Raw genomic sequence first — 12504 nt, forward strand, 5'->3', positions numbered from 1 at the left:
TTATTTTTTCAACTAAAAATTAAAAAAAAATTAATTTTCTTGTCACAAAAATGCTCATTTTTTTTTTTATAAAATTTAAAAGTGTAAGACCGCTTTTTACTTCTTTTTGGTAATTTTGAAAAATAATTTATTATATTTATTAACAATTTATCAAAAAAAAACCTCCAAAATTTCTAGTCAGATAAAAAAAAATTAATTTTTATTTAAAAATAAAAATTCAAATAAAAACTAAAATATTCAATTTACTATCAATAAATCAATCACCGTCTCGATAAATTTAAGTGAAAAGCAAATACTTTTAGCTGGACAATATATAAATAAAAAATGAATGTTTATCTCTTGGTATAAAATACAAATGTTTATGAGAATAAAATCAATAATTATCTGTAGCCGTCCGTCGAGCCGTCAATTACCAGGTTATTGCTTGTATAGATTTTCGATATTTTTTTAATTAATCAGTACAATTTTATCGTTCACTGGAATTACGATTGAAATGTTGATTTTTGAGTCCACTCAAGCTATACTTTTAGCTTTATAGATAATTACTACCGATAACGATAACATCGCTTAATCTCTGTATACATCTATCTATATCCAAAATAAATGATAAATGATAAAAATAAATGAAAATACCAAGAGGTAATCATTCCCAGGGAATTAAATACTCTCTTAAAATGGAGAAGATACCGTAAAAATATATCTTTGGAGGGGGGGGGGTGGCCGCCGACAAAACAACGTATTGGCATTCCACTAATATATGTGAGTAAGTGAAACAAAAGGGGCCTCTAACAAACAACGGACCGTGATGTGTCTATCCTTCAAGGGCAATGGTAACCCCAAAAAGGGAGGGATCGAGGATTCGAACCGAGAGAAAGAGAGAACTACGACAAGAGAGGGTTGTGGAAGCTGAGATATATGGGAAGGCTTTTAGTTTCGTTAATGGCTATCTCGCGGACGATAAGTGCCGAGATCTGTCTACCTTCTGCGCGCTTACTTTACACCTTTAGCTTCTCGGGGATTCATCCCCCAAAAAGATATTGTAAATTGTATAGTTAAATGCTCACTATTTTTTTTTCCTCTCTCTTTTTTTTCCACCATCCCTCTTTATTCAACGTATTTATTTTATTCATCGCATCTTGTTTTTGTTAGTTTTATTATATTTTTTATCTTGTCTCTTCGGACGAAGAATCACGAGTGTCGCTTGGGCCAGAAATAAATAGCGGGGTAGGAAGCAGAACTTTAAACGCGATCACGTTTTCTCTATCTTCTTTTACTTTCTCTTTCTCTCTCTCGAACAATATATTCAAACATTGAAAGTGAGAGAAGTGAGTAGAGCGCGAGACAAAGAATGCAAATAACAAACCTTTTCGTATTTCAGAGCCCTCGGTAATATTAAAGCGTGATTTATTTCCCGGTCGTTTATTTTATCTGCAGTTTCTTCTTCACTTCTCTCCTCTCTATCTCGCCTTTTTCTTCTCATTCTCTTCCATTCTATTCTGCTTGGATAGAACAAACGTGTACACCGTCAACCGTCATTGTTGAGTGCATATGAGCATGTTGGGCATCACTATTATAACCACCAGAAATGAATATAGAAACGATCGGATAGGACAAGTCCAAAATTCCGCAGACGTAATTAGATAATTATGAAGTTCCGGGATAAGGATAAGTCGCGAGCTCGTTATACTCTCGTCTAAAACATTGGTCGTACTTAGAGTCATCGTTCCCTCTGCACTCTCGTGTATTCTATGCATATAATAATACTCTTACTCTTTTGCTATCGCCATACAACGGATTGCAGACAAAAATAAACTCTTGTATATTATTCACACAATATACGGTGTAGGCCTTTTGGCGTATCACATCGAGCACTAAATCACTCGTATACCTTACTACTGTCTATATATCTATATCTATACCTACATATAGATGACATGGACACACCAGATCTATAAATGTGTTAGGAATAAAAGTTGCTACGTCGAAAGGTCAAAATAATCTGGCACGTGATTCAATGAGATATCGTTGTCTTTTCTTAATAACGTCTTACGTCTATTATCGGTAAATTCCCATTTTCTTCAATAATCCATGTCACTCATGAGCCATGACTCACTTGTCTGTTTTTATCACGCAATCCAAATCTCATCCCTACTCTCAATTATCTGTAACCCAATGGATTCACTCCAATCAATAGTTTTGTATCCTCTATACCGAGACTTTCATTGAGCTTTGGTTTATTGATAGAAATTTTTAAGGATTTATCTACTTTTATTCGCATCAACTGATAATAATAAATAATCAATAGTAAAAATTTTTTTTTTTATTATTCAAAGACAATATGCCTTTTAAATATCGATTTTAATTATTAATTTCAATTAATTTCTTATAAATCTTAAACAAGTTAATGAGGTCAGTAATAATAATTAATTAGATATCAAAAGTAATATTTTTAATATTTTAAGAAAGTTTAATTTTTTTTATTACAAAAAAAATTTTTTGTTAATATTAATTAATCTTCTAATCAATAGCATTGCAAGGCTAGTAATTCCAACAAAAGATTAATTATAATCATTTAATTTTATTTATGTAGTGTCACAAATCTCCGCTAGAGGGAGAATTGTCGCCAAGTCGTCTCGTTAGAAAAGAGTTAAGTTTTAAAATAAAGTAAAGTCGTATTTTTTGATCTCCTATAAAATTTATCTGTATTTTTTCTTTTTTTTTAAATTAACTACGAAAGCAATTTTTATTTAATATCATTATAAATTTATTTTTATACTCATCCCGACCATGCCAGAAACTTTTTCATGAAAGTCGACATTTGAAATTAATATTCACGAAAGTAAAGTATTATCATCCTCAAAAAGAACTCAATATCTGAAAACATAACGAAGCTTTTTGTAATTTATATTTCTATTTATAACAATCGTTAAAACATAGACAAATATATCGGTCGTGGACTCTGAAATCAATAACACACCTAGAGCATGTGCTCGATATAGTGTACACAGAACAGACAATGTAGAGGATGTACGAACGCAGAAAGCAACATACATGAATAAACGTGTTCAACGCGCTAACAATTCAGTGGTGGTTACGATGCTATTTAGCTGCTACGCCACGCTGATTACTCTCTCCCATGGCGGTAGCATCAGCATCAGCATCGGCATCAGCATATCACCAACCCCAGTAGTAGTATCAACAGACTGCACCAAACTCCTCTTGGGCAACGGCAACCGTACTTGAATCCTGTCCTCCAAAACCCCCTTTGACCGTCCTGCCCTCTTCTATTTAGCAGTGTAGTATCCGCTGAAATTCCCGGATTTAATAGGAAGATCAAACCTCATGCTCGGGCGTTATCGGTTCGATACTTTGATGTCCATTCAACCTACTGCAGCGGCATCGTGCTAATCCGAATTCCGACCAAGTTTCCAACCCTCTTCTCTAGTTCACTAACACTGTTAACATTTTCAGCAGTGCTGCTCCGACGCAATCCAATAAATTTTAACGCCCCCGATATCCCTTCCCATACCTGCCTTCAACCTCATCTACAACAGTTCTCCAAGCTACCTCTTCTGCCTCCCTTCTGAAGACCATCATCGAATCCCTATTTACATTCGTACCTTTGTATCCTTTCTCATCATGACCAATATCGCTTTTGGACTCTTACTCATTTATACACTGATAAAAAATAAATTTGATTCAAAATAGAAATTTTTTAACCAAGATGATTATTTTGAAGAGTTTGACCATCTTGATCATCAAGTGAAAAATTTTTTTTTATTCAAAAATCGTTCTTAATTTTATTCGATTTAAGAATTTTGTAACTTGATTTTAAATTATTAAACTTCACAACTTATCAGTGTAAAATAAAGTGAATTAATTCATCATAATAAAAAAATTAACATCTTTACGTTTCAAAATGGGTTCAAATGGAATTTTTATTATCTCTTAAAATTAATGAAAAAATTTTCTAATATATCTTTTCATAATTTTTATGCAACAATTTCTGTAATTTTCACGTATATTCTCTTTCCGCATGGTTTTAGAATTAGAGTTACATTTTTATAATTTTTTAGGATAACATCATACTTTATCAATTGCAATTTAATCCAGAAAACAATTGTGAAAATTACTTCGCCGGTTATTTTTGTAAATTGTAACGTAAACACTAAATTTCTGAGTATGAAGTTGTAAAGGTAGCAGTAATGAAAATGTAGTCCAGCATTGGGATGTTGACATAGTAATTTTAATAAAAAAAAAAAAAAAAAAAAAAAAGTTCATCGAGCAGCAATAGAGAAATGGTTAAATCTACTCCGAGAGAATCTAAGATATAGTCGGAGCAATAAAGACAAGTGTTTGTTTAGGTCCTCTCTATCCTCGGTCTTTCTTTAATTTCATCTTCTCTATTTTCAGACGCTTAGAAACTTGAGCGGTTGACGTAGTTCTCCTTGTAGACATCTTTATGGAGGTGATATTACACTCAAGTACATCAAAAACGAAATAGATAAATTAATATACAGAATATGTGATAAAAATAACCCGATGTTAACTATAATTTGTAGTGTTAAGTTTGCTGTGAAGAGATTGAATAGAAGAGGATGAGAGAGAGAGAGAGAGAGAGAGAGAGAGAGAGAGAGAGAGAGAGAGAGAGAGAGAGAGAGAGAGAGAGAGAGAGAGACAAGTGTGATCGTGTAGTACTGTTGGTTATATGTTATACGTAAAACTATGAGAAAAAAGAATCTCCAGAGAATCTTATTTTCACTTTCTCAAATAAGTCACCGTGGTGACATATTAAAGTATGTTATTCTCTTTTAGTTTTCGTCCCACGCTTAAACTTAAACACTCAACACGTTTGGTGGTTTTAATATCCCTTAAAATCTCTTGTCCAGTTAATTTTTTTAAACCTGGCATATTACAAGACACTATACCATGACCGGTTATCAGATCTCAGCATCTGCACCTCAATATATATGTGGCCCACGGTAAAACCATTTGAATGTTCAACTAAAAAAACGATACTAAGACAAACAATATAATATAATATCTCTTATACTATACGCTGACAAATAAGTGTTAAAATCAACTTTCAAGTTATGTTTACATGTATTCATATACTTGTTCATATTAATTACCATTCCAACAGGCTGAAAATTTTTTTTCCCTGTCGAAATATTATTAAAAATTATTTTAAAAAACAAAAAAAAATAATTTTGTTAATTTTCATCTATTGAATATCTTTGATTCGTTTTAAAGATACTTATCATACGATAAAAAAGACTATCTTAAAAATTGAACCTAAACAATAACTTTGACAATTTTCAAAATTGAAAATCAATAAAATTAATTTCCCAACACTAAATCCTACTTGCAATTCCTCACTTCCCCTTCTAAAAGATCAGAATTGAAAATAACGAAAATTATTAATGGTTAATTAAAAACGAGGTGAGAACTAATCAGTGGACAAATGAAATGATAAAGATCATCAGAACCCCATTAAATGTAATCCATATTAAAAAAAAAAAAAAATAAAAAAAAAAAAGAAAAATGTATAAAAGCATTTATAATTAAAGAAAGGGTATCTGTATTCATTATATTGAAGGGCCGCTGAGTTTTTTGATCTCTCACGCACGGCTTTAGCAATTTTTCGATTCGCCATGGACTTATTCATCTTTTAAAATGCACTTTGCGATTTAAACACTCAGATACTTTCTCAAGTGTTTCTCACCCTCATAACACCCATTGAATTTAATATAACCGAATTAAAAAAGTACAATAAGAAGCACACTGTAGATTTTGACACGAATATCTCGATATATTACCCGGTGATCGGTCGTTATACAGCTCCGTGACCGAACCCTTCTTTATACATATATTTATACATATACACATAAACCCTATTTACGCAGGCAAGGCCGGTGTATCAAGCTCCAGACACCGACTGACGATATGCGCTGTCATCATCCATCGATCGCATTTTTAATTGAGAAATCGATTTTACACGGATTTATCGTGGAAGCTACCTATTAAACACCATCAAGAATTTTTCGATTAATTGTCTGTGTCCGTAACAATGCTCCGCTGAAACTTTGCGACTTATATTATTTTAATAGTACGAAAAAACTATTACAAATCAATAGATAATACAAAAATGCGTCACATTTTTACGACGCAGTACTTGACTCATTCGAGAGTCCTTAAGAACAAAAAGACTTGATTTAACCCACTAGTGTGAAGAGTCACTCGCGGTTAGCGCCAAGCCTGCAGGAAAATTTCCAGCCACTTAACTCTCGTAATTTCCGCATGGTGGCGCATACTAGAGTTTCGCTCTCGTAGTCAGACCGAGTGATCCCCAGTACTTAAGTCTAACGAGCGTATGTCGCTCTCAAATGTCTGCTGACAAATCAAGATTTCATTATCAACTAATAAAAATAAAAAATGATAATCTTAGCAGCACATGCTAGTGAATGGAAGCCGATTTGTTCGCAAAGGATAGCCAAGATGCCATTAATTTGTTAATCTTTCGGTGTAGTTACAAGCAAATTCTGGTTCAGTTACCGAAAGATAACTCAAAAAAAACTATTGAAGAGCTGTCTGTGTCTCTTATCTCTTCTCTCTATTCTATATAAAGTCGTTCACCCCGATTCAGACAATCTAGCGTCTGCGACCGGCGGCTAACCCGGGAGTGATTCGTGATTGTATTAATATCACAACACGCCCTGGCACCCGAATATATATTACCTCTCTCTTTCCCTCTTTATCTTCTTCTTCTTCTCTCTTTCACTTATTCCATTGGTATCTTTCGACCAACAATAAAGATACTTCTCCCTCCATTCCCCGGAAAATTTATAAGATCATCGAATGCACAGCATTGTAAGACATAAGGCACGGCCTCAGTGCTAAAATGGATCCCGATACAAGATTCCGCGGATAGAAGCGAATGGGAAAAAAAGTCGCGGAGGAAATGCACTTGGAAGAGAAATTTTTTCGGAACAATCCAGCTAGTGTTTTTTTCTTGGGTGCATTCGTAAAAAAAAAAAAAAAAAAAAAAAAAAAAGGCAGCAAAGAGAGGAACAAGTGAGTGAGAAATGCGACGGGTTATTGTGAGTGACTTTTCAACAAGTTAAACTCACGATCTAAGCTACGCATATTGTTCTATTTATGTAACCATTGTTCATCCATCGTTTGAGATAATTTTAGCGTATAGCAGACAACAGGCCTCTCTTTCTTCACTCTCACTCTCACTCTCTATGACCGAGTACAGATATCCGTTATATACGTATCTTCTTCATTAGTTATTTTTTCTCTTGTCGCTCATAAAGAGGATCTGTATCTGTTATCTTTATTCAATTCGCCAAGATAGGAATGCCGCACGCAACACCCAAAGACCGAGTTCTTAAATGTTTAGTACACCCGGGCGGCTTCGATCCCTCTTTTCTCATTTGGCATCACAACCTCAAGCCCCTCTATCACTTATTCTTATTCTTATACATCTTAAAACAATGTACACTCCTCATCTGAGCTATTAGTGATGCCGATTAATTTAGAACTATTGGGTTTCTCAATTAACCAATCACCAGCTGAAGAATAAACTGGATTTTATTTACAATCATGATGATGATGATGATGATTATTTTTATTTTGTCTCTACTTATTGGACTTTGCGGTCTTGAGAAGCTTGCCGGATAGAAAAAAAGGGACTGTTTAATTAATACCGCTAAATATCCGGCTACTTGTATATCCGGCACGCGCGTAAATACATAGCAAATTCCACACTCACGTTAGCATTAATGGCTACGATGTGCCGTCGTTATAATCCCATAACTCTTTGTGCGGCCCACGCGTCACGTCCACTTGTCTTCTAGTTACTTGGCTCGAATTCTATCTCTGTGTACATGCATCGCACACATATTTATACATCTGAATATGTGATAGATGTATATGCTAATTGTTTATTTGTAATGTTAAATGAAAATCTACTTGTCGAGACCCACAAACACCATCTATTCTAATTTAAACGGCACACTGTCGATTATCAAAACAATTAAACAAACAGCAATTCTACACACCCAAAACTATTATTGGATCTTATAAGATATAGATTTATTTTATCCGATCACTTTTAGTGCACCAGATGTATTTCTGTTGTTTAGATTTATTTATAGAGAATTCTTAATTATAAATGTTTAACCTTTATTTTCAGATGTATACTCTTATTTAATCTACAAATGTCGAGAATATTTTGCTTGATTAATGGCACCGTAAATTTTAGTTTTTTAAACCGAGAAAATATAACTAGTCACTCAGACGAGTTATTTAAGAATTAATTTGCATTCGGAGATTTATGATAAAAACAGGATAGAGAGATGTAATTATAGTATTTCTATGTGTTATCTGAAAACTTTTTTGTTTTATTTCAATTTTTATCTCATAGGTGGCTTGTATTTTGTTAGTAGTTTTTTTTACGGCAAGTTTTCTTCAAGAGTGAATAAAAATTTTAATAAATAATGTTATAATGTAATAAATACAAAATCTGTACTCCTGAAAAGTAATCAGACTAAAAAACTGCATCTTTATGATAGTATTTATTTAAGTCGATATTATTTTTTAAAATTTCATCCAAGTGTTAAATAGAGAAAAAAATTCATTTGAATTTAATTAAATTAAAAATTATTTTAATTTTACTATCATGTACAAATTGTCTTAAGAAATTGTTAATGAAATTTATAAAAAATATTCTATATTTTTCACAAAAAAAAAAAAAATAAATTGTTTTTAAAAATAAAAAAAATTGTAAAAAATAATTCATAAAAATAAATGTGATTAAAAAAAATTATGCTCAAGCCCTCGTGATATTTTTATTAATATTTATATTTGCTCAATATACTTTAATTTTTTTTTTAAATTAAGAAATTGAATTATTAAACAAATGCAATTTTCTATATTCATAGACATCGTAATTACAACTTTTTAAAAATAAATTTCATAGATAACTATAAAACGACTTTATATTCAGTAAACGGTTTATTACCCTCCGCTCGAAGTCAAATTTTATTAGTATTTAATAATCCAATATTTACATATAATAAATTTATCTTCACTGGAAGACGTTTATTGAATACCAATAAAGTTTCTGCAAATAATCATCAATTTAATGAGAATATATTTGTATATCATTTTTTTTTATTTTTGATACTATTATCTTTATTTTAGATCCTTTTAATGAAAAAAAAAAAAAAAAAATTCGAAAACCAAGACAATGAAAAATTTATTAAATTTTTCAAAACTAATTTCTTTTTTAATAATAGTTTGAAATAAAATTTTTTTTCTTAGCAAAAAAAAATGATTTAAAAGTATCTATCTATTTTTGTACTTGTATTAAAGAAAATTAGCATACATTAACACTAACACTCGAAGACAGTGACTCGAGATATCCGACTCTGACTTAACTTGTAGCATTTTTTCCACCAGGACTATTATATATCCTCTCAAGTGTCTGAACGAATCTCATCCGTGATTAGAAGTAAAGAGCTCGCGTGCACGCGTGGCGATGATGAAATTCCTCGGTCGGATCCCTCCATGGGAAGTAACAACCCCCGAGGGTAATTTATACTTGCCGTCAGATCATTTGGTTAACCTTTTATACTATCGCATTATTGCTTCACAATTATTTATTCATTTGAATTAAAATATTCGCTCATAAAATTTTTCTTCTAGCCAAAAAAAAAAAATTATATCAATTCGAACTTACTGTTTGAAAATCACACATGAGATTAACATAAAGTAGACGTAAGGCAATTGGATTGACTCGCCATCTCTTGGGTTTCCGCTGGACTCGGATGAACTTTTTTACTCTCATATGTCACGAGAAAAAGTAAAGACAAAAAGAGAGAGAAAAAAAAAGTAAAGACTTGAGCTTGCGGACAATAAAAAATAATTTTTATTCATTTTATTTATTTTTACTAGTTATTTTTATTTTTACTATAATGCACGGTAAATTTACGACATTATTAATGTAATTTAATAAAGAAATAAAAATATTTATTTACACTGCATAAACTGCGTTGCGTTCAAAAATATCTTCGAAATCATTGAGCCGAATTTATTGCAAGAAAAAATGAGACAAAAAAAAATTAGTTTTTATAAAATTGAAAAAAAATATATATCACAAATCTTTTTCGTACTAGTTGGAAAGACGCGAGTTGACAACGACATTCTCAGCGGTCCAATAAAGAAAAGAGTGCTTCAAGTCCTTTTCGTGCTGTCCTGTTCGTGTCCCTTGAGAACCTGTTCCCGTAGGAAGACCAGATTTATGTGCAAAACTCCCGTTCTGTCCTCCTCTTTACACCCACCTCCGTAAGCTTCTTCACCACTTTACTCCATATCCTCTCCTCGTCTTCGTCCACATCGTACTCTTCTTTGCGACGACGATCAAAAAGGAACGGGTAAGTGAGACGGAGATGAACGACGAGCGAACCAACAAACGATCCCTCAGGACGCGGAAATAAACTTGCTTTAGCGATTCCCAGATCTGCATGTCCGTTTTCGTTTCTACTTTCTGATGGTCACTTCAGGGCTTCAATTTTTATCGATTAAATACTGAATTTATAAACTCCTTTGAGTGTGCTTTTGATGCGGTACACTCATCTCAAACTACCTTAAATGCTAGAACTTAGATGTTAATTTATAATTGGGGCTTAAGTATTCCGTAAATCTCTTGCTGTCCCGTGCATTTACAAGTAGAAGACTATAAATCTGTCAGTTAAATTCCTTTGCTTTCTTCAATTAATTCTCCCATTTTTTGCTGCATTAATTTTAAAAATTTTTTTTTTTATTTTTTTAATTGATCGATAAAATTTTTCAATTAAAAAAAATTAATTTGGAAAATTCGTGAACTGAGAAATTTGAGTCAATTTTAATTGATTAAAGAATTTTTTTACTTGATTATAAATTATCAAACTTTTTGAAATAGTATTCTTGGTTCAAAATTTTTTTCTCTTGAACTTAGTTAATTTTTTTATCGACATGCAATTTTCATAATAAGAATTTTTGTAAATAAATTATTTTCAAACAAATTTGATGTCTTTAAAAGCAATCAAATATTTTAATTATTAATCATATAAAAGTAATTGAGTAGTTAATTAATAATTTTAATTATTTCAACAGGTTATGGACTTTGTATATTATAACAAAAAAATTAAATTTTAGAATATATACATTTTATATATTTAGCAAATTATAAAATATATTAAAATCAATTAAGAACAGATTTTTTTTTAAACTCAAAATTTATCTAGAAATATAAATAGAACATGTGTGATTATGAGGCGTAATAAAAACCTCAGCTCTTCAATTCAAAGAATTATTAATAACTTACTTATCTAAAAAGCAATTTTAAACTTACGATTTTGTATTTCGTAATTAAATAGTTTGTAACTAAAAAAATAAATTTTTGAACAAAATAACTTTTGAATAATTTAAGCAATTAGAGGAAAGGATAGACCCCTGCAAAAAAGAATAATAAATATTTTTTAAACAGTTATTTATTGCATAAATATTTTTACTCACCACCTGATCTAATCCATGAATAATCCATTGGTTTATAATTATATGTAGGTACAGGAAATTGTGTAGTAGTCTCCCTCAAATTTTTGAAACTCGTTATCTTTTCTGTTTTAGCGGTAGGAAAATTAATTTTAGGATCAGATTTTTTAATGTTATTTGTCAAATATTGTCTGAATAGTTTTCCTAATAATTTTAACTCGTCTTTCGACAGACCTTGATGAGTTTGAGTAATTACAAAAGCAATTAAAGACATCAAAACAAATAATTCGATTATCAGAACTATTTTAGCCATTTTATTGCTGCTAGTTTGCTGGTTTTTACAAGACTGAAATTTTTTATGATTTTACTCGTTTAATATAGTTTTTTTTTTATTCTTTGAGTAGATTTTATTTAATTTTAACGATTATATATGTAACTAGTACACGTTGCGCGCGCAAGCACGCTTCTGAATGTTTAGCAAAGAATTATATATATTTCCATTAATCCAAAAATTAATTAATTGAAAAGTCTCAAGTAATACGACAAAAACAAAAACAATTTTTTTTTCTAACATCTTCAAAACAACTCATAAAATTGAAAGTGCGCATTCAGTTTATAGCCGATACTTTTGATGGTAACAAAGCCACAATTGATCATTACGACTTTTTATTAGATCATCTAATGACTAGTGAACACTGAAACTATATATGTTGATGGACGTTTAATGGAGCAATCGAAGCGCTGTAAAAATATATATTCTCTTTATCGTACTCTTCTTTCCATAAAAGTTATTCTTTCTTAACTCGTAAAAAACTAACTTCTAAAAAAAAATATCTCCGTCACGAAAACAGCTATAACATATCGAGTTCATAATGATGTTTTTCTAGGAAACTGTTTTTTAGTTGATAAATTATGGCTTTCTGTTCCTTCTTTAAAACTTTAAATTTAATAATATCTAAATTA

At 31.2% G+C, this 12504-nt stretch overlaps 1 protein-coding gene across 2 annotated transcripts in view; it reads right to left on the reverse strand.

Annotated features, from left to right (window-relative positions):
* LOC141536682 (uncharacterized) overlaps positions 1-11854 on the reverse strand; it is a 31444-nt gene extending 19590 nt beyond the window's left edge. Inside the window, exons 1-2 of one of the 2 annotated variants that reach the window (XR_012480778.1) lie at positions 11566-11702; positions 11335-11502 (exon numbers count right to left, since the gene is read on the reverse strand). Coding sequence is in view for 1 of the 2 variants with exons in the window: in XM_074257369.1 (XP_074113470.1) it covers positions 11566-11854 (289 nt within the window). In the remaining variant the exon portion in view is untranslated. Of the gene's footprint in view, positions 1-11334; positions 11503-11565 lie in introns of those variants that run through there. The other variant, XM_074257369.1, reaches the window with a different exon arrangement.
* Between the last annotated feature and the right edge of the window lie 650 nt (positions 11855-12504).

This window comes from Cotesia typhae, unplaced genomic scaffold (assembly GCF_013202065.1).
Source record: "Cotesia typhae breed Kobodo isofemale line unplaced genomic scaffold, CoteBio_Ctyphae scaffold_152, whole genome shotgun sequence".
Taxonomy (NCBI): domain Eukaryota; kingdom Metazoa; phylum Arthropoda; class Insecta; order Hymenoptera; family Braconidae; genus Cotesia; species Cotesia typhae.